At 49.8% G+C, this 27960-nt stretch overlaps 1 protein-coding gene and 1 long non-coding RNA gene across 7 annotated transcripts; one reads left to right on the top strand and one right to left on the bottom strand.

Annotated features, from left to right (window-relative positions):
* Positions 1–153: 153 nt before the first annotated feature.
* Positions 154–23220, top strand: LOC138830140 (pyridine nucleotide-disulfide oxidoreductase domain-containing protein 2). 6 transcript variants are annotated; one of them, XM_070026573.1, is made up of 16 exons: positions 154–318; positions 3143–3162; positions 5945–6038; positions 6136–6209; positions 10072–10227; positions 12003–12156; positions 13329–13390; positions 13481–13578; positions 15898–16039; positions 16354–16488; positions 17731–17803; positions 18049–18205; positions 19174–19328; positions 19987–20093; positions 22036–22156; positions 22781–22946. In XM_070026573.1, exons 1-16 carry the CDS (start codon positions 186–188, stop codon positions 22849–22851), a joined length of 1752 nt encoding a protein of 583 aa, XP_069882674.1. In that variant the 5' UTR covers positions 154–185; the 3' UTR covers positions 22852–22946. The 6 variants fall into 6 exon arrangements, with proteins under 6 accessions (XP_069882674.1, XP_069882671.1, XP_069882668.1 ...); XM_070026569.1 differs by lacking the exon at positions 154–318 and adding an exon at positions 1413–2198 and having other exon boundaries at positions 17716–17803; XM_070026570.1 differs by lacking the exon at positions 22036–22156 and having other exon boundaries at positions 254–318; positions 3143–3320; positions 17716–17803; positions 22781–23220.
* Positions 21155–26412, bottom strand: LOC138830141 (uncharacterized). Its single transcript, XR_011372878.1, has 3 exons — positions 26290–26412; positions 22132–22217; positions 21155–21338 (listed from the first exon to the last, which is right to left on the bottom strand). It is a non-coding gene; the product is annotated as an uncharacterized lncRNA (long non-coding RNA).
* Between the last annotated feature and the right edge of the window lie 1548 nt (positions 26413–27960).

The raw sequence follows: 27960 nt of genomic DNA, 5'->3' as shown, positions 1-27960 counted from the left end.
GTCCCTCTCATCCATTCCCCTCCTGTACTTCCTCCCCGCTCCCCGCCCCCGCCAGGGCTGGGGCTAGTCACAGCTCAAGGCCAAAGGGAGGCAGAGCAGCAGCTCCTCCCACTCCGGGCCTCTCCCCGCCCCCTCCCCGCCCTGCAGTTGGAAGAGCTGACTGCAAGCAAGTTCCTGTGGCTGAGATGGCTGCCAGTGGCCCTGGCACAGGCCTCAGGAGAGCCTTGGGCGCCTTGTCCTGCTCTGCTTGGAGACGAGTTCACTCTAAAGCTGGGCGACACCTGAAGCAGGAATACGATGCAGTGGTGGTAGGAGCAGGTAATGTGGGTGAGCCAGGGTAGGGGGGGTGGGGGGGAGCCAGCCCAGCCCAGAGGCCCAGAAGGGCCCCTTAAAAGAGCCCCACTGCATCCTCTGCTCAGGGCCCAATGTGTCCTGGAGTTTGGCAAGAGTAGGGGCTGTGCCGAGTGAGGCCTTCTGGTTAAGTCAGGCTCCCCCTGGTGCTGGCTCTGGGGTCGGCTTGCTGTGTGTGTAGTCTAGGGCAAATTCTTGCCTTTTCTGAACCTGTGGCTAGGTAAGCCAGGAAATTCCCCTTGTTCCTCTTACACAATGAGTCAATGCTCATCGAGTTCTTGGAAAGCACATGGTATGTAAGGATTGGAAAGGAAATCCTGGGATAGCGGATCAATGAAATCCAGCCACCGTATGCCCTAAGTTCTGACCAGACCCCCCCCACACACACACACTGCCTTCTCTCAGACAGTGGGGTCTGCAGCAGGGGTCTTGGGAGGGACGTTTTTCAGATCCTCCCTCCCCAAGCTCAGCACCCAAGCCTGCAAGGTGATGCCTTCTGTCCAGCTCAGAGGGCTGGAATGCTGCATTTTCCACTGCGCTCATACACAGTGATAGGCCCGAGAGAAAAAAAATGATGCTGAAGTAGCTTCAGATGCCACCAGGGCTTCACTTTTGTGTGTTCTAAGAACTGGTGAGCATCTCAGTCCCCTCTCTTGGAAACACACGCTCGCACACACACAAACACACACACACACCGACTTTTTGTCAATGCTGAAATGTGCAGCACACAATTTCATTTAACACTGTACTTAATATAAATCCCATGCTGCCAGGTGATTCTTATGCAACTCTTTCTTCAGGTTTTGCTAAACTGTATAACTAGGCTGTTCACACATGGGCAGAGATCCAATAAAAAAGAAAAAAGGGAGGGGGGAAGCCGGGTGCTGCTGATGGCTCACACCTGTAATCCTAGCTACTCAGGAGGCTGAGATCTGAGGATGGAGGTTCAAAGCCAGCCTGGGCAGGAAAGTCCGTAAGACTCTTATCTCCAATAAACCACTAAAAAACTGGAAGTGGCGCTGTGGCTCAAGCGGTGGAGTGCTCACCTTGAGCACAGGGACAGCACCCACGACCAAAAAAAAAAAAAAAAAGCAGGGGTGAGGGGTGGGAGGAGACTAGATATTCCCATCACTTCAGAGAGTAGGACAGAAGTAAACAAATAAGCAACGGAGACTTATATCCCAACTTCATTCCTTCTTCAATAACAAGAATAAACTGCTCAGTGAGGTAGTATTTTTCTGATAGTAGAAGAATATTCTCTCTCTCTTTTTTTCTTTTGGAGCTGTGTATTCGCAGCTGTGGCCTTCGGGGGCTGTTTCATTAATCTGTGTTCTTAGCATGTCCCTGGCACTTTCTTAAGCCTTATAACGAACAGAACGGGAGGTCAACTGTGAGGTTTCCGGTATGCTGGCCCCCCCATGGTCTTCTTCTATGGGTGGGGTTGTTGGATGGAGTCTGCAAGAGCTGACAGATGACACTGGGGTGAAGAACTTGATTAGCATCTCATTACTGTGCCCGCTATAAAAGTACCTAGAAGCAGGTGACCACAATTGCTAACCGGCACATGTAGTCATTAGAATATGATGATCTGTGACTAGTGATTACCTTTGTTTTTTTAAATGATTTATTTACTAAGGAGGTCATAGAATATACTTGTTAACAATGGCTACCTTTGACAGCTGGCTCAAAAACCCCAGAGGCAATGGGAAGCAGCTCTAAGTACCCTGCTCTGGCTTGGAACATAGAAGCATCCAGGCCTCAGCCTCAGAGAAGCCCCGGTCTCCTTCCTCTCTTGGCCACAGACACCTGGTTCTGGGTCACCAGCCGCCTTGATGAGTTGCCCACAGGTGTGAGGATGTCTCAGTGTGAGCTTTACCCTGTCGTGCTTTCTCCCATTACCAAACACCACCCACAGCCCAGTTCAGAGGCACACAGGCCTGAGGGAAGACGTGGGCAGCACCTTCTGAGGTACAAGTTACGCCAGAGTCCCTAGAATCACGCCCCCACCTAACAGCCACCTGAGGATCTGTAGACTGACTGGAGTGGTTGTGAAGATGCAAACACCTCCATACCAAACCTGGGCTCAGGATTGTGAAAAGAGGGCTCCAGCTATGATGTTCCCAGCAGCCAACACTGTAGTGAATCTGCTTCTGGTGAGAGCAGAGCCCTCTCCCAGGCTTGGGAGAAATCTGATTCTAGCAGGAGTCCCTCAACCAGCCAGACACACTGTCTGGGGAGGGGTCTGGAAATCAGCATTCACACAACTTCCCTGTGACTCTGAGTTTCTTACACTCACTCCCCATGGGTTTGGTGGGAGACATAGGACCCAAAGGTCTGATTCAGGACTCCTAGCCCAAGAGCAGCCCTCCTAGGATGCGGAGAAAGAAAAAAATGGTAAGATAGATATAAATAGGCCCTTCTAGCTCACCCCTGAAGAACACCTCAATACCCTGGCACACGTCGGAGCTAGACCCATTTAATTACTTGATCGTGAGCTGTTCATCATTCATTTGTTGGAAAACTGATGGTTGGCTGCGACACCCCTCTGTGGTAACCACAGTTGGACCAAACAAGCCAAGCATGACACTAACTCCCCATCTCTCTCCAGCACTCACCAGAATGGCCCTTATCCCACTGATGTTTAATGCCACATAAACTAGGACATTCCCTTAGTCACCTGGGAATGTGATAACCCATGATATTTCTGGGGTTGGGGACATGAGGTTTAGTCCTCAAAGAATGTGTGTCTATTGGCTGATCTGTGATACTCTCCTCCCCCGTCTCATTGCAGGACACAACGGGCTGGTGGCTGTGAGTACCTGTGGCCCCTGTGATCTCACCCCCACCCCAAGCCCCTGGGCCTGTAGCTCTTAGCAGCTGTGAGGAAGCTCGAGGAATGAAGGAAAAGGCAGCCCACTGTGCTCTCCGTGCTGACTAGGGTCATGGTGTTGATGCACACCTGTCACCAGGTAGGGAGAACATCTCCCTTCCCTGTCTTTTCCCTCACGCACATGGCCCTCTCCTGGCCTGTGAGAGTCCAGAACTTTCAGAAACAAGCCGCTGAGAAGCAGAAGCACGGTGCTGGCCAAGAGGCAGCAGGTTAGAGTCTAGGGATCGGTCAGAGTCTCCAGCTTAGGAAAAGTGCTGTGTAGAGAGCCCTGCACACCCTAGTGATGTTCAGGTCACTGATGGACCACTGGAGCACATGGCTGCCACTTGTCCAAAGTATGCTCTGGCAATTGCAAGGAGCCCCACCTAGTGGACAGGCTAGCCCCTCTGTTCCCAGTACAGCTGACTTCTAGTTCCCAAGCTCTTTCAGCCCAAAGCCTTCTTCAGGCTGTGCTTCTTAGCTCTAGTCTCTGTATCTCCAAGAATCTATGACAAACATGGAGCATCTTGAAGTGGCACTTCTAGAGAAGCAACACAGGGAACTTAGGGGAAAAAAATGGAGTGCCAAGGGACAACAGCTCATCTAACTCATTATTTTGTTGTTTAACACTTGAGCAATATTCCTTAGTTTTTTCCCTCAAAGCTGGCACTCTACCACTGAACCACACCTCTATTTCCAGCTTTTTGGTGGTTAATTGGAGATAAGAGTCACAGACTTGAGGCTGGGAAGGTGGCTTAATGGTAGAGTGCTTACCTTGCATGTATGAAGTCCTGGGTTCTATTCCTCAGTACCACATAAGCAGAAAAAAGCCAGAAGTGCCACTGTAGCTCAAGTGGTAGAGTGCTAACCTTGAGCGGAAGAGCTGAGGAACAGTGCCCAGGCCCGGAATTCAGGTCCCACGACCAACAACAACAACAAAAAAGAGTTCCAGACTTTCCTGCGTGGGCTGGCTTCAAAGCACAATCTGTGGGTCTCAGACTCCTGAGTAGCTAAGAATCAGTTGCCCCAGTTTGGACACATGGGTTTTACTGACCATTCTACAGAGGGCCTTTTGTCAATCAATTAGTAATTTAAACACACCAGTGTCATGTTAATAAAGTAAACACTAGTTCATGTCCCAGCTCTCCATTTTCTATCTGTGAAGGTTAAGGTGTACCACTCACCCTCTCTGAGTTACAGTAAATACAGAGGTAACAGATAATGTGCTGCAAAAATCTGAAAATAAGTTTGACATGCATGTGGCCTTACTATTAGAATTTCGAGCCCAGGGAAGGCCATTAATGACCTTCAGGCAAAGACCACCAGTAGTGCATCTAAGGTTATTCAAGTTGAGTTTGTTACTTATTATAGCTAGTAAGAATGAAGAACTGTGGGTATAAACTAAGAAGGTGCTAGAAAGAACCAAATACAGGATATGAATGTTGCTTTGGAGGAACTGGGGGAAGTGCCTGAGAAAATAGGGCTTTACTTTAGGTCAGACACTGCCCAAAAGTGAGACAACCTGAAAATCCCAATGCATTTGATCTGTAGGAGTGCAGACTAGGAGTTGCATAGCAACAGTCAGTCTCAGGTCTAGAGACGAAGTGTTTGGTATTTGGCTGATGGCATATAGACCGAGCTTTCATTAGTGCTTAGACAAACCTGTGCACTAGACTTTGTCTCATCTTATGGTCAGAACAACTTTGCTGGAGGTTGTTGCTCTGTGAATTCATTTATAACTCATAGGAAACCAACAGGGCTTACCTCTGAGGGCCAGGGGAGCTTTTACGTGTCAGGGGGCTGCCCTTTTTGGTGGTTCTTAGTGGGATAGGTTAGGGGAATAGATCATGGGCTCGGACTGTCTGGGTTTATTTCCCTGCACCTCTATTTAGCAGCTCTCGAAGCCTAAAGCCAATTGTTACTCTCATTGAGTACATTGAGCCTCCGTTTTTCCATCTGTAAACAAAGATTTCCTACCCACCTACCTCAAGGATAGTGTGGTAGATTAAATAAAATGCACCCAGTGTAGTCAGCAAGTACACTTTTTTCTAAAGTGACTTCAGAGTTTTACCATCCCCGATGCCATGTTGATGTCAGTATCAATAGTGTTAGGGAAACGAGCCTAGGAGAGCTGCAGGTTCACAACTAGCTCAAGTCAACAAATATTTCTTGTGCTGGAGAAAACAAATAGCCGTGCACCTGTCCTTCATTCCCCTGAATGAAGTTCGGCTATAGCCACAGGTTCATTCGTTTAAGCACTTGTCCCATGAGTCAGAGACCGTTCTGCATTCCTGCCTGGGACCTGCTCAGGAAACCCTTTCGATGAGATTACGTAGGTCCTGGCAGCCTAGGGCCCATTTTTGCTCATGAGGAAATGGAGCCCCATCAATCCCACGCCAGTGGAAAGAAAATGAGGCGTTAAACAGGGCCTGGCTCTGTGTTGTCAAATTCAGCCCTCCCCCCCTTCCCCCAAAGCGCCTCATGGATGCTGCTTCTCCATGGAGAAGAGTGACATCAGGATGGGGAATGGGGGAGGGGGAGGAGGAGGTTCAAGCAGAGGTCCTGGGGCACCAGGGGCAAGCCATCTTCAGGTGGGACATGGGGAACAGGAGCCGGCAGGACAGATCTTAGAAGCCATCTGTACTCAGGAGCCCTGTGCAGTGAGGGCTTTAAGGTGGCAGGTCAGTCCTCAGGGATAGAGGGAGAGGTCCTGTGTCCCCCCAGGCTGCATACCTGCAGAGACTGGGAGTGAACACGGTGGTGTTGGAGAAGCGCCACGTGATTGGCGGTGCTGCTGTCACTGAAGAGATCATCCCAGGTAAGCCTCCACTGTGGGGGTGGGGGGTGGGAGGGCAGTGGAGGAGGATGGGCAGGATGGGGACCCCTACTGACTGCTTCTGTTGATCTGGTTCCAGGCTTTAAGTTCTCCCGAGCATCCTACCTCCTTAGCTTGCTGCGTCCACAGATTTACACGGACCTGGAGCTGAAGGTAGAATGGCCTCCCCCAGGACTGGGGTCCTGACTTGGGGTGAGGGCTCCCTTCCCGTGTCAAGGCAATCCCCTCCTTTCCCTTCTCAAGGTCTCTCTTCAGTCCCTGGGTTCATGAAGATCACACAGCTCTTCTGCATTCCACAGATGCACTCAGATCTTAAACACTGGACTAGCTCACATACAAGTCAGAGGTTTTGTTGGGTTTTGTGGTGAGGAAGGGAGAGGGGCTGTAGTAGGGCTCCAACTCAGTGCCTTGCACTTGCTAGGCAGGCTCCACCCCTAAAGCCACACTCCTAGTCCTTGTGCTTTTAGTTTCATTGTTTGTTTGTTTGTTTTCAGATAGGGTCTCTTGCTTTTGCTTGGGCCAGCCTCTGACCTCACGCTTCCTATTCCCCTTTTTCTGTAACTTTGAGTTCCTGAGTTTGAACAGCTGCCTTAGGCACAAGCTGAATCTGCCCTCATTCAAATTCTGAGCCTGCTGCCATTCTTGGCAGCCCAAGCAGACTTTCACCTCTCCTGGCACCTGAGCTGTTTGAAAGGCTCCTGAGAACCCTCTGCCTGCCTCTTATTCTCTTCTCAGTCCACTCCCCTCTGCCTGCTGCTTTGCACACCTCAGCCCTGACCCACACCTTCCCTTACCACCTCCTGATTTAACTCCTAACTGCCGGTGCCTCTGTCACCCACCCCCAGGAGAAAGGTCCCTGTAAAAGATGTGCCACCTATATAGGTAGCTGTGTGCAGGACTCCACCAGCTTTTCTCTGAGTTCAAAGTCAGAGATGAATGACATACACAGCACTCTTCATTGCTCTTTTCTGCTCTAATAAGTTCTCCAATCCACACCATACCACACCTACAGGCAATAAATAAAGTACCCATTTATGGCAGCAGATACTTGGGCCGGGGAGGGGAGTAGAGAGAATTCCTGTCCTTGCCTGCCTGCCTCTCTCAGCTTCCTGCCATGTCCCTGCTGCTCCTGCTTGACCGGGGAAATCTCCCTAAGTTGGAGGTTCCCAGACCTGAAGATTGCCCAGGTTTCTGCTCAGAGGTCTTATTCTGTGGGAATGGTAGGACCCAGGACAGCATTTCACAACATTCTCCACCGTTCTGAAAAAAGAGGCCCCAGCTGTAACTGTGAGAGCCAGAGTCATTCATTCCCACGTGTCCCCAGCCGCTCAGCCACACCTGGTCCTTCCCCCCGCCTGCGATGGCTAGGCAGCTTTTGTTTTTATTTGTTTTGTTTTTTAGAGAAACACAGGCTTTGAACAAACCTCATAGATTAGATAATCTCCTGGTTATTTAACACTCCCCCTTTTCTGATGACACCTAATTACCACAGCAAGAATGACAACAGTGCCATTTATAAGAGAAAGTCAGAATCCACCACAGCCATTATTCACATTCAATTAGTTATACTTGAAACAATCTGAGATCCTCTCAGCCCCTTACCTACTTGCTCAATGGGTCAATGTGCATCTGCTCTGTGCCAGGCTCTGGACAAGATTCCTGGGGCTGCAACAGTGAACACAGGAAGCAGGAAGAGAGCTTCTGGTAGAAGTAATGGCAGGAAGAAAAAAAAGTCGGGCAATATGACAAGGAAAAGCTGAAGGTCTCAGCTTAGCCTGGTGACCAGGAAGCCTTCCTTATAGAGGTGACATGGGGGACGATGCCAAGAAGTCTCCAGCCATATGGCCATCTGAACAGAGAGCATTCCAGGCAGAGGGAAGTGGATGTGGACAGGTGTAGACAGAAGTTACATCAGTATGGCCAGAGTTGACAGGTGATGGGCAAAGGAACCACAGCTGAGGAGGAATAGCCTAGAGCCTGCATTTTATCCAACTACAGTGGAAAGCCAGCAGGAAGTAGAATTTGAGATTCACAGGTTCATAAAAGATCAGCTCCCCAGGCACTGTAATCCTAGCTATTCAGGAGGCTGAGATCTGAGGATCACAGTTCAGAGCCAGCCTGGGCAGGAAAGCCTATGATACTCTTATCTCCAATTAACCACCAGAAAGCTGGTGGTGGAGCTGTGGCCCAAAGTAGTAGAGCACTAGCTTTGAGTGCAAATGCTCAGGGACAACACCCAAGCCCTGAGTTCAAGCCCCATGACTACCAAAACAAAAGCGATCGGCTCATATGGGTGGTGGTGGAAGCAGGAATAGCTGCAGGTTGACCCATGCAGCAGCTTCTGCAGTGAGTCCAAAGATGGAAGCCTAGGTTGTTGACAGCAGTGGGCATGAAGAAAAGTGGACAACGCCTGCAGGTGGAGCTGACAGGAACTGACCATGGAAGAATGTCCAAGGGTGAGGGAAAGAGAAGAATTAAAGATGCCCCTGGGGTTGAAGTTCATTACAACCAAAGGAATCAAGCTGGAAGGGCCCATGAGTTAGAATCCTATTTTTCCATCTCAATGTTAGAGCCCAAGGTCTCCCAGCCCAAGCCCCTGCCCTTGCGTGGAACCTTTTGCAGAATGCTCAATGTCCCAGTGGTCCCGCCTAGCTGCAACGTCTCTGGTGGGAGCAACTCCAGCTATCATTGTTGCAAAGGTCTTGTTTCAGCTTCCGGGCAATCTGCTAACACTGCTTCTCACAAGGTTCTGCCCTCTGGGGCCAGAACCTTGCCTGCATGGTGGCATTCATTGAACCAGTCAATAGAATGCCTAATGGTGGTACAGGATCTACAATAGTGAGCAGAGCAGGCCACACCCTTGACCTCACAGAACTTTCATTCCACTGGGATGAGGCAAAGAAAGAAACTTAAGATACAGTTAGCCATGTGGTGATTAGTACATTGGGGGAAAAAATAATATAGTGGGAGGGACAGGGAGTGATAGTGTGGTCAGGGGTGACCTGGCTGGTGATGGATATTTGAGCAGAGACCTCAGGGAAGTGAGAAACCAGACCACAGATGGAGAAAGAAGTCACTAGAGAGCAAGCACTCCACGCTGACAAGTGTCAGTGGCGCAGGCCCCTTTGGTTAGGCCTGCGTCTCCTTTGGAGAAGTAGATGTGTTCATAGAAGGGCTGTGTGCTGCCCAAACACCCATAAATCAAATTGTATTCTAAATATATCAAGGGAACTCCCATTTAACTTGGCCCTGGAGTAAATGAGTCTGCAAAGTAAATAACATTTTTTGATATAAATAATTCAGCTATTTTATAGATATGGATTTTCACTGTTCTTTATTGTGTCTTTCTAAAGTTTAATTATTTATTTCTGAAGTGAGGCAGTTATAGATTCATGCTGAGAGCCAGGGCTCTCTGCTGGGGGGTCACAGAGATGTGGCTTTGAAACCTAGATTTACCTCTTATAGTGACCTGGGACAAGTTATTTAGCTTTTCTGGGCCTCTGTTGTGGCATTTGTACAAAGAGGATAAAGATGCGTGCAGGAATGTTGTGAAATAATAACTGTAGTCCCTAGTATTGTTTCTGGCGCAAGATAATCAGTATGGTGTAGCACGGTTTGGTATGGTATGGTGTGGCATGGGATGATACACTATGGCCAATTATTGAGTGCCTGGGCAAGAAGACTTTTATTATAAACATATTTGTTATAGACATATTTAAAAGACTAGGAACCATAGAGCATCCTAGGATGCTCTAGTCCAGTATACTCTCTTCTCCAGTTAACTAGCAAAAAAACAGAAATGGAGGTGTGACTCAAATGGTAGAGGACCAACTAAGAGTGAAAAGGCCATGTGAAAACACAAGACCGAGAGTTCAAGCCCCAGTAGCAACACACATACACAAAACAGGAACTAAGACCACATAGTTTGGAAACCGACACACAGGCCACCAAATGGGTCACATAAATACAATGGAAGAGACTACAATTGAGAGGTCCTAAAACTTGTGTTATGCAGAAATATGGACTGAAGCTTCATCTCCGAGACCCCTACGCCTTCACCCCCATGCTAGAAGAAGGCAGAGGAGGCAAGGTGCCCAGGTCCCTTCTACTGGGCACAGACATGGCAGAAAACCAGAAGCAAATCACCCAGTTCTCATGGAAGGATGCCCAGGTAGGGAAAGCAACCACAGATGTATCCTTTGTTGTGCCTTACCAGCCTGGAGAGGCTCTTGAAAGGAAATGAGCCTTGAAAAGAGATGAACTGCCCTAGGACCTAGGACACAATGTCCTGGAGGGTTTCAGTCTGTCCAAACCTCTGATCTAAGACACTTCAAGGAAAAAGGGTAGACAGAGATTAAGAGCAGTGGACACTGGAGCCCCTGGGGCTTGTGTGTATGCGGGTGTCCATAACTGAATTTCAAAATGGAACCCTTCATACATATTCACACTATGTTCACCTTCTAGCTCTCTTGATGTCTGACAGTTCCAAAGGAGGATAAAGGGGCAGATGAGAAATAAGTGAGGCTTGAATGAACAGGAGCAGGAATTTAGGGCAAGAAAATATTCATTCCTTCAATTTGGCATCAATCCCCTGGCACCTAAGGCAAGAAAGTGTCTGTGGTACTGGGCAGCCCTGTGAAAGAAAGGACACACACTGGATGGAGAAGGTGCGCTGTGTAGGATTGTAGCTGAGGAATCTGCTGGGTAGCTTTGTCCAGATAAGTCACAAGTGAAGTAGTGGATCTGGTGTGCTAGGTGCTACAGATATGGAGAGTTCTCGCAAAGGCCATGTTTTTGTACCTAACCTGGACATGCACTGAAGATATAGCATTGAATCTCAGCCAAGAGGATGCATTTTTGCAAGGAAAACCTAGGTTTGTGGAGTCAATGCATGCTGTTTTATGTTATGTTTAATATTAGGCAAAGCCTAGAGAACAGACATGTGTCACTCATGTACCATGGTTCCTGGCTCTGATTCTTCATCCAGAGCTTTCTGAGCCTGGCTGATGAACAGAACTATCCCAGGGCTGAGGATCTTCCAAGTCCTTCTCACATGATTGTTTTGTTCACTGAGCTAGGAACAACTATCTCCACCCTCCTTCAGATCCTGCCCATTTTACACGCATCAGATGGGAGTCAGCACAAGGCCAGGACCCTGAGCCTATAGGACATTAGTGGTGACCTTGCCTGCTAGTGACTCCACAAGCAGGAACCAGGCTTGTTTCCCACTGTGGAGATGAAGGAGCCCGATTTCTTATTTGGTCTTGGCAAGGTGTTATTTTTACAGACCTGCTCTAGAGAAAGCTGTTGAACTTTATTCTTACTGAGACTTCATGAATGTTCTTCAACACAGAACTCGAGGAAATGCTTCTGGTAATTTCCTGAGTGTATTCATGAGTGTAGTTGAGCCCTAATTAAAACCTCTGTGCTGAGAATCAAGTGAGAGCCCCTAGTAAGGGACTGCCCCCCCCCCCCGCCGGCCTGACCTGTAAAAGGCAGGTGTTGGAAATCGGCTGTGGGAAACAGCTGTGCTGTGATCCCTGGCAGGTGAGAGGCTGCAGGTGACATCAGACTTGCTGGGGCTGGAAACGAGAGCTACCATCTACCAGTCACATACAGCTGAATGCAGAGGGAAACTTCTGCGTGCCTCTACCACACAACCTGCAATCTCAGACGCTTGCCAGTGTCTTGGGGCTGATGTTGCCTGACATTGGCCCCCTCATCCATGGTGGCTGTCTTGTGGCCCAGGCCTCTCTGCCCTCTCCAGGCTGCCTCTGTTACCGATGAAGAAAACTCAGCACAAACAAGCTGAATCATACCTAGAAGCGAGGCCTGAGAGCTTCCCTGTGGGGTGCAGCCAGAGAGGGCAGTATGAGGGCGTGGTGTAGGGAGAGGGTCTTTGTGGGATTCTTAGTGGTAGAGCCTTTACCTAGAGCTCTGTTCTAGGCCTTTCCCAGGTACGAGGAGTTCATGAGCCGCTTGGTGTTAGCCATTGACCCCCTGCTGGATGCAGCCCCGTTGGACATCGCTGCCTTCCAGCACGGCTCCCTCCTGCAAAGGCTCAAGCTGCTGTCCACCCTCAAGCCCCTGGTGAAGGCAGGTGAGTCCCAAGTGTAGAAAGAGGTGGCCTAGACCTTAGCCAGGCTCCAATGTGGCTGCCAATTATGGTCAGCTAATAGGCTATCATCCATACAGGCTACCTGGTCTGCAATAAAAACAGAACCCAACACTAAGGCTTGTGCACAAGTAGTTTACTTAGAAGGCTGATCCCTGGGTCCTAATAGAGAAACTGGACAGAAGGAGAGCCAATACCAGAGAATATGACCACACTGACCACCATTTGTAGGTGATAATACACCAGACCCTGCCTAGACCCCCAGAGAAACCTGAGTAATGAACTTGAGGCTCACTCCTGGGAGAAGGGAAGGAGATGTCCAGCTATCAGGCCATTCCCCCACTGGTCAAGGGATGCCTCATGGGATATTAACTCCTATACTTCTGGGCCATGCATCTGTGAGCAATTCATGATGGTGCCAGAAAAGCCCAGGGTGGAAATGAGGCACATTGTACAAGGCTGAAGTAAGGTGCTGTTAGGGTTTCCATATGTGGAAATAACTTCATGGAGCTCATCCCTATGGCCACACCTAGAACAAGATATCGGGACCAAGGAATCTGAAGCGCTACTTCCTTACAAGAAGGATACTAGATTGAGCTCAGTTAGGAAAAGTTCTGCAATTAATTGGTGATGTCTGCATGAGTGTGAGAAAGGAAGCCTCGCCAAGCATGCTATTGTTTTCTACTGCCTTGCAGGATGGACAGACCAATTTAGCATCTAGAAAAATACCAAATCAGGTAGCTCTGTTCACAAGGAAACAAAACCCATGAGACTCCAATGGCATCTGAAAATAAATACTTATTTCCCATGTGTCTGTGTGGTTCAGCTGACCCTAGCTGGCTCAGCTGATCTGATCTGGTCTCATGTATATATGGTGGCTGGAAGAAATCAATGGGGGCAGCTCCACTACAGGAAAATCAGTGCCCATGAACTTGCAAATGCTTTACGTATTCCACTGAATCCTCACAATTGTCCTTGAAAGTATTAAATACTACTACAGTTTTACAAAGAACCAGGCTCAGAGCTGTTGAAAATGGGCCTAACACCTAGGAAGAGACGGAAACTGTAGCGTGCACTTGCCATGCTAGCCTGCCTCCCTCTCATTCATTCCTGGGAAGCAGAGTCTAATTTGGTTGATGTTTGGGGTTCTCTTTCAGGCCGTACTTTGGGAGCCCAGCTTCCCCAGTATTACCAGGTCCTCACAGCCCCAATTACTAAGGTAAGCACTGCCAAGCCTGCACCCATGGTAGCTGGGATTCCTCCTGCCACCCAGGCTCCTGAGCCCTTCTCCTGTGGCTTTACTCTCCAGGTGCTGGATCAGTGGTTTGAGTCTGAGCCTCTAAAAGCTACTCTGGCAACAGATGCTGTAATTGGAGCCATGACAAGCCCCCGCACTCCAGGGAGTGGGTGAGTGAGGGCACTCGGGAGGAGCAGCTAGAGCAGAAAAGGGCAGGTCCCCAACACTGCCATTCACTGAGCTTACCCAGCATGCCAGGCACCAGTTCACCTAGCAGAGCCACATCTGAAGTGGGGTTCAGAGAAGGGAAATATCTTGCCCCAAGTCACACAGCTAGTAAACGGCAGAGCTGACTTCTAGTCCAAGTTGTCCACCCCACCCCCACCATCTTCCTTTTTGGCTACTCTCCTCTGTGCTTCACTAGGAACAAAACTCCCTGCCATCAGTGTCCTTTCTCTCCCTCTCATCTCCCTGTGTCCTTCCTTCCTTCCTCTCCCTCCCCAGCTCCTGCAAAGGCATAGGTCCCCTTTCTCTTTCCCCTGTCCTCAGGCTCCAGGACACATTCACACAAAGCCTCCTACAGACAGGAAGCTGCCATGTCTGTGAGCCAGCTGTGTGCTTACGGCCCAGAGAGGAGCCACAGACACAGTAAATCCTGTGATGAGGTAGGACTTAGAGAGCCCCTTGTAGAAATGGAAGGGCATGTGTGTATCAGGAGGGAGAGAGGGTTTGTCCAATGTGGAGCCATTTTCCATGCACTGGAAGTTGCTATCCATGTGCCTTGTCTTGGAAGGGAGGGGAAGCTCTCTCCAGAAGTAGCTGCTGGGCACCCATTGAGAGAGCCCTGAATTCCCCAGAGGCTGAAGCAGTGGTTGGCACCTTGGCCAAACTCTCATCAAATAGTCAAGCTGCATCCCTCCAGCTGGAGCCTCTGTCCCCTTGGGGGTCTTTGGACACTTGATTTATCAACTGTGCCTTTAAGCAATTTGTTTTTTACATTCGTGTGTGTGTGTGTGTGTGTGTGTGTGTGTGTGTGTGTGTGTGTGTGTGTGTGCATGTGTGTGTGTCCTGGGGCTTGAACTCAGGGCCTAAGCACTGTCCCTGAGCCTCTTTGTGCTCAAGGCTAGTGCTTTACCACTTGAGCCACAGGGCCACTTCTGGCTTTTCTGAGTAGTTTATCGGAAGTGAGAGTCTCACGGACTTTCCTGCCTGCACTGGCTTTGAACCACAGTCCTTGTATCTCAGCCTCCTGAGTAGCTAGGATTACAGGTATGAGCTCCTGGCACCAAGCTTTCACACTTTTTTGGGGGTCATTTGTGGGGCCTGAACTCTGGGCCTTGGCTCTGTCCCTCAGCTCTTCAGTTCAAGACTATAGTGCTCTACCACTTGAGCGACAGTGCCATTTCCAGCTTTTTCTGCTTACGTGGTACTGAGGAATCGAACCCAGGGCCTCATGCATGCAAGGCAAGCACTCTACCACAGCCTCTTTTACATTCTTCTAATAATGATGAATGGAGCACTTGCCTATCCTGGATGTTGGGATGTGGTAGTGAATGGACTAGAAATCCTAACCAGAACAGGAGAGACTCAAGCAAGCAGTGCTAAAGAAGGGCCTAAATGTCATGACGTCAGGTCCAACTGGGAAACTTATGCTGAGGTTAAAAAAAAAAAGCAAGAATTCCTCAGAAGAAGAGATGCTTGATCTGAGGTAAGAGGAGGAACTTGATGAATGAAAGACGTGGGAAGAAGGGACTCCAGGCTGGCAGCTAGGCACAAAAGCTGGACTTGAACAGGCGAGTGTTCCATTTAGTGAGTGGAAAAACGCCTGGTTTTTCCAGGGGAAAGTATGAGGGGGGCAGGGGACAAGGCTGACCTCAGGCAGGGTCAGAGGCCACTCAAGGAGATTGGCCACTACCCTAAGAGCAGCAATGAGCCAGTGACGTCTCAGGAGCTCATTGGGTTCTGAGATTCAGGCTCCGAGTTCATGGGCAGGGGAGCAAGTACAGAGGGGGCTCCTGCTGCAGTGTGAGGAAGAGAGGAGAGGGGGAGGGGCTGAGGCAGTGCCTCTGAGTGCTCCATACAAGGCAGCACTGGACTGGATGTAGATAGCTAAGAGACCGGTCCGGGTCAAGGGTAACACTTCAGTGTTGACAGGAAACTGAAGGCATCGTTCATGAGGATGGAGAAGACTGAAGGAGAAACAGCTTGAATGATGGGGAAAGGTTTCAGATGCCTGCCTGTCCCCGCACCCCCCAAAAAAGCATCCAAGCAGAGATGTGTGCTCATAGCTAGAAACCTGCTGGAGCTCAGGAGAAGGTGGAACCCCAGGAGTGGGCACCTCCTCCATGCTGATAATTAAGCTCTTCGTAGAAGCTCATTTAAAGACCTCATGGAGAGGCCAAGGGTGCAAGACAGAAAGGGGTATTTGTAACTAAGACTCAGGGAACAGACTCTCACCTGCAGCCTGCGATGCTGTGCTCTGTCCTCAGGTATGTGCTGTTGCATCATGTGATGGGGGGTCTGGAAGGGACGCGGGGCGCCTGGGGCTATGTCCAAGGAGGCATGGGTGCTGTCTCTGATGCTATTGCCAGCTCGGCCACTGCGCATGGAGCAAGTATCTTCACTGACAAGGTGAGAGCCCTTTCCACCTCTAGCCCAGGCTAGAATGGGGTCTTACATTTGGAAGGGTCCTCATTCTATTGATGGACAAGGCCAGGCTCAGAATCCAAAGATGACCCTTGTGCTACCTGCTGGAGGCCGAGCAGTTGTCAGGCACCGAGCCATGTTTGGGCTGAGGCTGCCCATGTAGGGGCTGGGACAAAGCTTTCCTGAGAAGCGGCTGAGTTTGGATGGTAGATTTTGGATGAGGAAACCTGCATGCCCAGAGTTGTGGAAAAGATCTAACCCCAACTTTCCCCTTGGGTGGATCTCGCTGGTGGCTCCAGCCGGTGGCTAAGGTGCAGGTGAACCACGAGGGCCGTGTTGAAGGAGTCCTGCTGGAGGATGGTCTGGAGATCAAGAGCAGAGTGGTGCTGTCCTGTGCGTCACCACAGGTCACCTTCCTGAAGCTGACACCACAGGTAAGCAGGGAGTGCGGAGGTAAGATGTCTTCTCAGACAGGGCTTGGTTAATGGGGGAATCAGGGGAACTCAGGCTACATGAGCGTTGGAGATGCAAATACTGCATCTCCTTGTTTGGAGAAGGAGGTAGGATGCAAATAGAAGAGAATCATGGAGGTCCAGAGAAGTAAGGCCATCTAGATCATTGCTGTCCAAACTTGGCTGAACCCTTGCTAGAACTGAGTCTGGTTTCTGTCTGCCTAGAGTCATTACTAGAAAATTTCCCATTATCCAGAATTCTCCCTTTCCATCAACTCTTAATTCTACTGCCTGTGTCAATAGCCTACTGCTGTATTTGTGCTACAAAAGAACCACAGTACTTTCAGGCAGATAAGAAATCAGCTAGCAGACCAGGAGAACTGCTCATCTTGTCTGAATTTGATTGCTCTGGGCTTTCATTTCACCTACCATCACCATGGTGCAGCCTGTGGGCTCCGCTTGTCTTGGCTGGACTCATTTGTATGTGTGAAAGTTGGCCGTCTATGGTTGGTGCAGGACAGTTTCTGCTAGAAAGACCAGGGTAGCCAGACCTTTTTCCAGCACAGTGGTCCAGGCCTGTGCTTCTCAGGGTCTGGCAAAGGGAAAAAGCCAGAAAGCTCAATCATCATATAGTTTGATCCGTTTGCATCTTATTTGCTAACTTTTGTCAAAGCAAATCCCACATGGAGCCCAGGGGTCAGAGGTGAGGGCACTTTACAGGTGCATGGAAAGGGGTATGCACCCCGGAAAGGCTGAGATATAGAGCAATTGCTGCAATTGCCCCCAACTTCCTGTCCTCCAACACTAAGGTAATGAAGCTCCAGCCATTTGGGGATTTATTCTTTGGGGACAGAGCACTAGTTTTTTTTCTGAATATTTCCACTTCCCAAAATTCCTCAACAAACATCTGTTCAACGTGTCCTATTAAGGCAATTCTGGGATCGCAAGACTCTCGGGAGTTTATAGACCAGAAGAGAAAAGAGAGAGGTATGTGAACTTCTGGCTCTGGCCCTCGCCCTGGCCTTGGACTATGAGCTCCTATAGGTAGGATCTCTGCAAAACTCAGAGGATGGAATGGCTAGCTTAGAATGGGAGTAGCCAGGAAGGCAGATCAGACTGAGCTCTGAAGAGCATTTCCAGAGGCAGAGGCTGAAGGACCACCAGCCTGAGCAAGTAATTCAGGTCCTGATGACGCCAGGCCTTTCACAGCACCTTCTCCCTCAGGACTGGCTTCCAGAGTCTTTCCGGGAGAGAATCTCCCAGCTGGATACACAGTCTCCTGTCACCAAGATCAATGGTATGTAGTCTGTGATTGACGTTATCTGAGCAGGAAATTTCCCAGTCTCTCTTAACCTACCCACTTCAATCCTTCATCCTCTGACTTCCAGCTCTGCCCTACTTACCCCGACCCTCCCCGATTGAAAGGAGAAACACATTTTCATGCCTGCAGACTCCCAAACCACCATCTAAAGGAGCAGGGTGATGATTGTTGAGGGAAGACCCTGGAGAACAGGGGCCTGACCCTCCCCTTGGGTCCCTCAGTGGCTGTAGACAGGCTGCCCAACTTCCTGGCAGCCCCCAGTGCTCCCAAGAACCAGCCGCTGCCCCATCACCAGTGTTCCATCCACCTGAACTGTGAAAACACGCTGCTCCTCCATCAGGCCTTCGAAGAGGCTGTGGGTGGCCTGCCCTCCCGCAGGTGGGTGAGCCGGAAGGGAGATGGGCCCTGGCCTGTGTGTCTCGATGCAGAGACCTGTGGTGGCTGTCCAGACATGTGAGAGGACTGGCCTCTTCTGCCTAGTGTTAAACCCTCACAACGCCAAGGGTGGATCTCCCTAAAACCACACTTACTTTCCAAGGACAGGAAGTGTATCCCAGGCAAGAGATCCATGGCCCAGGGCTGGCAGGGAGGAAGAGGGAGACATGGCAGGGAGTGTCACGGGTCAGTAGAGGAACAGCACTGCACAGAGGACATTCTGGAGAGGGGGAGATCGTTCTTTGAGTCAGCCACCTGACAGAGGGTGCATGCTCCCTGAGCCCCTGCCCCATGTTCATGAGCCTCTTCGTGCAAAGCCTCCCCCTGCACCACTGTGACTCCATCTTCCCAGAGCAGGTGGGGCACGGTGGGGCCCACGCCTTTCCATCCCTCCATCAGCCACCAGACTTTCGCCAAAACCTGTCTGGCAAGACTGCACACTAGGCATGGGCTGAAGGGCCTGCAGTGTGACACAGACACAAAGCTAATGATAAGTGAGGCACCCGGACCCACAGTGAACAAAGGTCCTCAGAGACAGGCCCTCAGCTTGGTGTTGTTTGGCCCACTCACAAGACAGCACCAGGGCCCAGAGGGACACACTTGGATGAACCCTGAGCCCCTGCGGCTAGCCTCTTCACAGAGGCCCATTGGCTGGCCAGACCCTGGGTAGAGAATGGGGGAGACAGGAAGGCAAGGACAGGCTGGATCAGAGCAGAGTCCTGGAGCGGGTGCAGGCGCAGCTGCTGGGGTGGGGGGAAAGGAGGCAGATGGTCCTGCAGGCACTAAGCCCCTCAGGTGAAGGCCCCCTTGGCCTCAGTGGCCCAGCAATGGCATCATCCCAGGGTCTTCATTGGTCTCCAGTCACTCCAGAGCAGCCCCCAGCCTGACCTTGGCTCTTCCTCATACCACAGGCCTATGATCGAGCTCTGCATCCCGTCCTCGCTGGACCCCACCCTGGCTCCACCCGGCTGCCATGTCATCTCCCTCTTCACCCAGTTCACACCCTACACATTGGCAGGAGGCAGAGTCTGGGATGAGCAGGAGAGAAATGCCTATGCAGACAGAGGTAAAAACGCCACCCTATCCAGTCCCCAGGACTGCTCCTGGCCTTGGGACCTGAGGGAAGAGAAGTCCCCAGGAGAATCTCACATCATCATAGTGAAATTCTGTTCTAGGGTCAGACACTGGGCTAAAAAAAAAAGCCAAAAAAATGTCACAGCTCCTGCCCTCTTGCTGCTTATGGTCTAGTGAGGGAGATTTAAGAAACCAATCATCAGAGAAGCACATGTATTATAGAGCTAAAGGAGGGAGCCTTAAGTCAGAGAGACAGGAAGGCTTTCAGAAGATGGGGCGTTTGAGTTGGGTTTTAAAGGATGAATAGGAGTTGACTGGAGAACAGAGGGCTCTGCTTGAGCAAAATAGTGGGGGAGGGGATGGAAGCAATAGACACACACACACACACACACACACACACACATTCATAAGGAAGCAAGAACAAATGCTTAAGACTGGGCTGGCCAAACACCCACAGTACGTTTCTGCTGAGTTGTTTATTTGCCTATGGATTGTTTGTTTGTTTTGATGTTTTACTTATTGAGGCATAATTTGCATAGGATACAATTTAGTGAGTTTTAAAGGAGTTTTAGTAAATTTGCAAGTCATACCGCCATCATGCGCCTTCCCCTTCCTAACGGCATCTCCTTCCCCGGCTTGGAACTCTCCAGTGTTTGACTGCATTGAGGACTACGCCCCAGGCTTCAAGGCCTCTGTGGTGGGCAGAGACATCCTCACACCACCCGACCTGGAGAGGATCTTTGGGCTTCCTGGAGGGGTGAGTACAGGCCTGGGGTCCTCCTCACCCCATCCCTGCCCCCCCACACACACACTTTCTCTGGTGGCTAATGGTGGTGATAGTTGACAAGGGACAGAGACACAGACAACTCCAGAGAAAGTAAGTAGGCCTGGGGTCCTTCGGCCTCTATATCCCCATCGGCCTCTCCCAGAGTGGGGGCTGGATCTTGAAGGAAGCCCGTTCCCAGGTTCTCATTTTATCAAACACAGTACACTGAAGTCCAGTCTGGCAACCAGCAGCTGTGACTGCTGCTGAGCCCAGCATGGCAGCTGGGCCAGAATGAGACCGCCGCAGGTGCACAGTGCACTCCGACTGGGAGACAGCAAGAAGCAAGCTGGAACTGATGATTTTAGGTTGATTTCTTGCCACAAGGATCGTATTCTTAGATCCAGTAGGCTAAATAATATGAACATTAATTTCACCAGTTCATGTTTACTTTTTGTGTGATACTAGAATTTGAACTCAGAGCCTTGAGTTTGCTAGGCAGTTACTCTACTATTTGAACTTTGCCCCTAGCCCTTTTGTTGGTGCTGGTATTAGAGCTTACACGCAGGACCTGGGTATTGTCCCTTTGTCTCTTCACTCAAAGCTGGTGCTCTAGTACTTGAGCCACAGCTCCATTTCCAGCTTGTTGTTGTTGTTGTTGTTGTTAGAGATAAGAGCCTTATGGAGTTTCCTGCCCATGCTGGCTTCAAACCACAATCCTCAACTCTCAGATTCCTGAGTAGCTAGGATTATAGGGGTGAGCCTCTGGTGCCTTCCCTCCCCCTTCTCCCTCTCAGAACTTTTACCTTTTTGTTTTGCCAGGACCTCAATCCTTGTATTCATGCTTCCCACCTCCCTGGGATAACAGGCGCACACCACCTCATGCAGCTCTTTATGAGTTGAGATGGGATTTTGTAAACTTCCTCCCCACCAGCTCAAGGCTGACCTTGAGCTCTGAGCCTCTTGCTGGCAAGTTGCTGGTTTGACAGGCATGAGCCACCACACCTAGCCTGCTTTTACTAGTAAATCTAAAATCACACAAGCGGTGGAGGTCATCTTGTTTTACTGGGCAGGGCTGATCTGAATACAGAGTGGAGGAAGACCAGCTAGAAAGGAATCGGCGGTATTGATGGCACATGGGGCTGGTGGGGCGAGAAGTTTTGGTGACCGCATGCATGCGCTCGCTGGGTACAGAGGCTGTGAAGGCTCCATCTCTAGGGCCGGGGACAGGAAGGTGGCCTTGTCACAGAGGCAGGAAGGTGGGAGAAAAACAGATTTGAGGAAGGGCTGGCTCTGTTTGGGGTCAGTGAGGGGCTGCAGGACGATACCCCACAGACGCTGCTCTCCTTGTCCAGGGCTCCCCCACAGCCTGGGCTTTCCGCCCCCCTCTGCCTCCCTCCTCAGCCCAGAGCTGGTCTCGCCCAGGCCAACAGAGCAGAACTGCACTCGGCCCTTGCCATGCCGTGGCCTCCTGCCACGGAGCGGGACTCCCCTGGTGCTTGGGCCCCAGAGGAAGGCTCAGGTGGGAAACCTAACAAAAGATATGTTCTGGCAGAAGCATGTGCCAGCAGCCAGAGCGAGACAAGCTCTCCGGGTCATCAGACAGACTGTGCGGGATTCGGGGTCTTCATCAAACCCACACAGTGCCCCCTTTGCTCCCCCACTCAGTCCCCTGCTCTCCAAAGAGGCTCCCACCCTTGTTTCTTCCAGAAAAAATGCCTTGGGAAAATTCAGACCACCCCCCCCCCCACACACACACACGAGGACATGACTCTGTTCTTGCTCTTCCCCTTCCCTTTCTGAGTTTGGAGAATCCAGGGAAATACCTGGGAAGAAAGGCCTTCCATAGAGAGCCAGATAGGTGAGAAATCCAGGCAGGGCAGTAAGGATGGCAATCAGTACTCCTGTGCTAACTACTGCGGCCCTGCCTCTACAGAACATATTCCACTGTGCCATGTCTCTAGACCAGCTCTACTTTGCCCGCCCTGTACCCCTGCACTCTGGCTACCGCTGCCCTCTCCCAGGCCTGTACCTCTGCGGAAGTGGGGCCCATCCTGGTGAGTGGCATCTGATTCCACCTTTTCTGTGGGCAGTGAGGGCTCTTGGGAGATCAGAGATCTGTGGACAGACAAGGAGGAGGGGCAGAGAGGCAGGGTGTGGCATCCCCAGGATCAGAATCCTCAGTGTGCCCCTGCCAGGCTGCACAGCCTCAGCCTAAGGCACCACCCTGCCCTGCCCTGCCGCCCTCTCTCCCAATTCTAATTTGGGGTTGTGTGTGTGTGAGAATTATGTCCCTCGGTGTTCCACCTTCTGGAGACAGAAAGGACCAATAAAGTTTTCAACTTTAAAATTCCTCCCTAAGTCAGCTTCAGGTCGAACTGACCTCACCAAGGCCACCTTGTGCCGGAGGTGCCCTGTCTGAGCTGCGGGCCTCCTGTCTTCCTTACAGCCCTATTCTTGCATTTCTGCTTTGCCTGCAGAGGGCTTCCTCATCTGGTAGGTGGGCTCACAGACTGGGCCTACAGCTGACTATGGACCATAGCCTGCCCTCCTTCCTTCTCCCTCCCCCTCCTACCCTCCATGGACAGAAGCCTTCAGGGAGCCCCAGTCTGCTGGGCATTTGCCCCAGCCCCACCTCTGCCTCTCCCTGACTGGTGTTCTGAGCAGAGCTTTGGTTCTAGGAGGCGGTGTTATGGGCGCCGCCGGACGCAATGCAGCCCATGTGGTCTTTGAGGACCTCAAGAACATGTGATGCTGGGCCAACAAGGAGAAGAACTCATCCCAGAACTTCAAAGACCCCGAACTGGGCCACGACCCAGAAACCTCTGCTCCCAAGAATGCTGTATGAGGAAGCCATCTATAAGCTGAGCCCGTGTCAAAGCAGCGTGCCAGTTACCCTGTGCCCCAGGCCTCCCGAACAAACTGGGTTTGTTTTATTAAAAGCAATGTTTTGTCGGACACTTGCGTGGCTCGTGCCTATCATCTCAGATATTCGGGAGGCTGAGATTTGAGAGTCGAGGTTCAGAGCCAGCCTAGGCAGACAGATCTAAGAAGAGACTCATCTCCAGCAAAAAGCTGGAATGGAGGTGTGGCTCAAGTGGTAGAGAATCAGCATTGAGCACAAAAGCCAAATAGGAATGCAAAGTCCTGAGTTCAAGCCCCAGGACGGGCAAGAGAAAGAAAAGGCATTGCTTCATACAGATCATTGGCTTGCATTTTTTTTTAACACAACTGTGTCAAAGCAGGTGGCCAGATGAACTCATCAAGCTTCTCAGTGTTCTATCAGTTTGAAACAGGCCATTTGACCAATGAAAGGTCCATGCATCCTCCTCTCTTCCTCTTGGGCCCTACTTCAGCTGATTGGAGGACTATCCTGCCCAGGTCCAAATAACGTTCTCATCCATGTAAGAATGGACCACATCATCCACAGAAGCATGGATCTGAATGAGGCTTGGTACCCTGAGACATCAAAACCTCTGGCTCCGAAAGGCACTGTGGGATCGCACCTGTAATCCCAATAGTTGAGAGACTGAGGCAGGAAGATCATTCACAAGGCCAGTCTGGGCTACATAGGAAGGCTCAAAAAGAAAACAAACAAACAGCCAATAGAAAACCTCCAAGAAACAGCAATCAAGGAAAGCGTGTACCAGAAATTCAGTCCCTTGAATTCAATGCCAACTCAGAAATAGTGAGAGCAAAATTTTGGTAGAAAATGAAATATAGGTTTAAGTGAAGATAACACACTGTTCTTTCTCAGGGGGAGGATGAGGTTTTATTATTATTTTTAATCCCTTGGTGCCACTTGTTCTCTCGTGTTAGTCCTGATGTCAGTCTTCTGAGTTGTATTCCTTGCTGTCCTGAATGTCCCTTCACTCCCGTGGTCAGTGACACGAGGACTGGAGCACCATGACTTGACTTGGGGCAGTAAAGCCCTTCTTGAGTTTCCTCACATGATTTAAGGGTAGGGAGGTGGTCAAAGAGAAAGAAAGGGGAAAATGTCTTTAAGTGACTTCAAACATGCCTAACTAAAGCAGGCTAGTCAGGTAAAGTAAATTAGCAATTGGGTCAACCCAAGAGTTGTGACCATAGTTACATGCTGCCCTTGTCCCTCAACTACAAAGTAGGTTCCAGAACATTGTGACTCTTATTTCCCATGGGCTAAACCTGCCATGTCACTAAAACCTCTCAGTATAAATCTGGGACATTATAGAACCAGTTAAGTTGAAAAGAGTCAAGAGAAATGTCCTCTTGCTAGCGCACCTTCCTCTTCCTAGCCACCTTCTCCAGTGTCAGGACCAAGGTCCCTGTCAGCAGCAGCAACTCCTCTGGCAGACAAGCTAGAAGCTGCTCTGGGCATCTCCTCCTTTCTTTCCTCAGGCACATGGATGGGGAGGCACTGTATCTACCTTCCTGGTTCCTGTTGAGAAGCCTGGAAGTCTCCTGGGTAAAGAGCTGCATTAGTCTAGCTTCAGTGTAGCATCACCTTCTGGGTCATGCTTTAGCCTCACATCTGGAAGGTAATAAGCACCCAGATCTCAGCGCTGCTCATTTCATGGCAAAGATGCTCCTGTCACTGGCATTGTGCAGAGACAGGCTTCTCACCCAGTGCTGCGTCCGGCACCCCCGGAGCAGCGGGGCAGCACAGGGCACAGAGAGCTTCAGGTCCCTCCAGCTTCTCCAGTGACCCTTCCCCTTCAGCACAGGTGCGACCAGCGTCTCAAGCTTGTTGAAAACTGAATTTGGGCCCCAACTGCTGGTTTGCTTGGATTTACTTTTCTCTAAAGACTTACTAGGGGCCAAAGGGAACAAATGATTGGAAGGAAAGAAAGGAAGAGAAGGAAAACAAAGGAGAGAATGAGAGGGAAGGCAAAAAGGCCATGGGGAGGTTGAAGGGGGGGAGAAGGGAGGAAAAGTAAGGAAGGAAGGAAGGAAGGAAGGAAGGAAGGAAGGAAGGAAGGAAGGAAGGAAGGAAGGAAGGAGAAAAGGAGGAAAGAAAGGAAAGGAGGCAGGCTGGCTAGGGTCTATATCTGACTAATATCTAGCATCTTCACATTCCAGCACACACCCTAGACCACCTCTAACACAAAAGAGAGCAGGAGTGAATTAACCAAATTGGAACTTTGGAAATCCCCAGGAGCCAAGGAAGAATCACATCAGACCTGCTCCTTTAAAAATATCAGTGAGCTGGGTCCTGGTGGCTCACTCCTGTAATCTTAGCTACTCAGGAGGCTGAGATCTGAGGATCCCAGTTCAAAGCCAGTGCAGGCATTAAAGTCCTCATGAGACTCTTACCTCCAATTAACCATTCAAAAACTGGAAGTGGCGCTGTGACTCAAGTGATAAGAGTCTAACCTTGAGCACAAACTGGCTCAGGGATAGTGCCCAGGCTGTGAGCTCAAGCCCAACTACTAACAAAATCAAAATCAAAATCAGTGATTCTTTTTTCTAATGAACAAAAATCATGAACAAGGAACCTTTTTTAATGTAACCAGAAACATAAAACACATACCTAATCTCACCTGCCGAGATAAACCCTGGTTACTATTTTATAATATTTCCAATTAGCCTTTCAAACAGTTGAGATATATTCTATATGGGGGCTTTACATCTGTCTTTCATTTTATTTCATGTCATAAACGCCTCAGTGTCATAAACTTTTTTGGAAAACATTATCTTTAATTGCTGCCTCATATTCTCCTATAAAGATGAGCCAGAATTTATTATGGAACCTTGAGCTTGACTTTGGCCTTGATTACTAATTAGGACCAGCCAAAGGCCTAACAGCTCTTCTGTGATGGTTACCTCTTCCTCCACAAAGCCTGTCTTCTCCATCTTGGATGACAAGGTGCAGCTGTTTTCTAACAGAGGCAGGAGTTGGAGGAAGTGAGGGAGAGGGAGTGGAGTGAGCACTGCAAGGAAGAATTTCCCACTGTTCGGAGATTTCTCATCGGTGAAAGATAGCATTTGGTCCAGATGGGGAGACAAGATGAGGCCCGGCACTATGGGGGGGCAGGGCTCCTAGAAGGCCTCAGCTCATGCCAACCCGCTGAGCCGTGTGGTTAGTCTTAACTAAAGTGATGACTCCACACATTGGCTATGAATCAGAAAAACAGGTCCCTGCCTGCCTCCAGTGCATAAAACTCTTTACCAGGATAAGTCAGGGCCCTGTCGTTACCTGATTTATAGTTACCTGTCTCCGTGCAGCAGTCCTGAGGGAGCCTCAAGCGTGCCGGAAGCTCACGTGGGTAAGTCATTATGCTGGCCATCACCCGGCAGCCTCCTGCCATGAAGGCCCTGGGGGATCGTGACCAGAGGCTCCAGAGACCCGTGAGGCTTTTCAGCTGGGGGAGGGATTTGGCTGTCTTGGTGGGAGGAACAACAGATGTGGCTAAGCAGCTGTGGGCCTTGTGACTTTGTGAAGCAGCTGACAACTCTTGAGTTCTTCTGTGGGACATTGTATCACCCCTGTGGGATGCAGGGGGGAGACCAGCTGAGCACAGGGACACATTGGTGGGGCAGGGGGGTGGGGCGGAGAAGAAACATGGAAAAAATTTAAAGGAACACACACTTTTTTTTTTTTTTTTTTTTTTTGGGTCCGGTCATGGGGCCTGAACTCTGGGCCTGGGCACTGTCCCTCAGCTCTTCAGCTCAAGGCTAGTGCTCTACCACTTGAGCCACAGCACCACTTCCGGCTTTTTTGTTTTTTGCTTATGTGGTGCTGAGGAATTGAACCCAGGGCCTCATGCATGCAAGGCAAGCGCTCTACCACTGAGCCATCTTCCCAGCCCCCACACACTTTTTTTTTAAGGGAGAAATGCACATGGACAATAAACCTGCGTGGGAAAAATTAACTGCATAAGGAATGCAACTAGAGGCCAAATAATCATGTTTTACCTATAAAATGGAGACAATTATTTATAACAGAAAATCGCCAGTAGGGGTGAAAAAGACACTCTGTGCTGGCATCACCAGCCAGCACATCCATTGTGTTTTGATGTTTATTTCACATCTGATCCCAAAAAGGATTATGATATCACCAAGGATTTAAGTGCAAAGATAGTCACGCAGTGTTATTTACAATGCCAAAATATTGGAGGCAGCCTAAATATCTGCCAAAAAGAGAATTGCTTAATCATGTGCTATCTGTGATGGAATGTCAAATGGCAATTTTTTAATTACATTTTTGACAATCCTTTTTTTTTTTTTTTTTTTTTTTTGCCAGTCCTGGAGCTTGAACTCAGGTCCTGGGCACTGTCCCTGAGCTTCTTTAGCTCAAGGCTAGCATGCTACCACTTGAGCCATAGCGCCACTTCTGCCTTTTTCTGTTCATGTGGTACTGAGGAATCAAACCTAGGGCTTCATGCATGCAAGGCAAGCACTCTACCACTAAGCCACATTCCCAGACCAACAATCCTTTTTTGATCACGTGGAAAAAAGTTAATAAAGAGCAAGATGTAGTATGATTACAATGCTGGTGATTGAGAGATGGTAGAGATAAATGACATATGTTCATATATACTTAAGATATATATATATATATATATATGTATGGAAACAGAAACAAGTAGAGACAGTGAGAAAGACAAAGATGGAGAAGAAACGGGGAGAGACAGTGCACACCCCAGTATTAGCAATAGCCTGAAGTTTTCCGGCCACTTGGTGACAGTGTGGGGAATAGTCCTTACTATCCTCATGGAATCTAAAAAGCAACCCCAAAGAAAATAGATGGGGCTTGGAAACTTTGTTCACAATGGTTACCCGGGCCTATTCCAAGTGATTTGTGACTTCTCTCTTCCTTGGCATATATTTTTTCAGAAGATTTCAGACACAGTGCCAGCCTTGGAGGTCCTTGGTGGAGATG

This window comes from Dipodomys merriami, unplaced genomic scaffold (genome assembly GCF_024711535.1).
Source record: "Dipodomys merriami isolate MVZ:Mamm:240054 unplaced genomic scaffold, mDipMer1.0.p SCAF_184, whole genome shotgun sequence".
Taxonomy (NCBI): Eukaryota; Metazoa; Chordata; class Mammalia; order Rodentia; family Heteromyidae; genus Dipodomys; species Dipodomys merriami.
The sequence above is the reverse complement of the archived record's forward strand: the minus strand, read 5'-3'. Positions and strand labels throughout refer to the sequence as shown.

Excerpts from the sequence above, each read along its gene's own strand:
- LOC138830140 (XM_070026567.1), top strand. The coding sequence starts at position 2,054 with ATGGGAAGCAGCTCTAAGTACCCTGCTCTGGCTTGGAACATAGAAGCA. Across the intron at positions 10,228-12,002 it reads TCTCATGGAAGGATGCCCAG|GCCTTTCCCAGGTACGAGGA; the intron begins GTAGGGAAAGCA and ends GCTCTGTTCTAG. Across the intron at positions 13,579-15,897 it reads CCCCGCACTCCAGGGAGTGG|GTATGTGCTGTTGCATCATG; the intron begins GTGAGTGAGGGC and ends CTCTGTCCTCAG.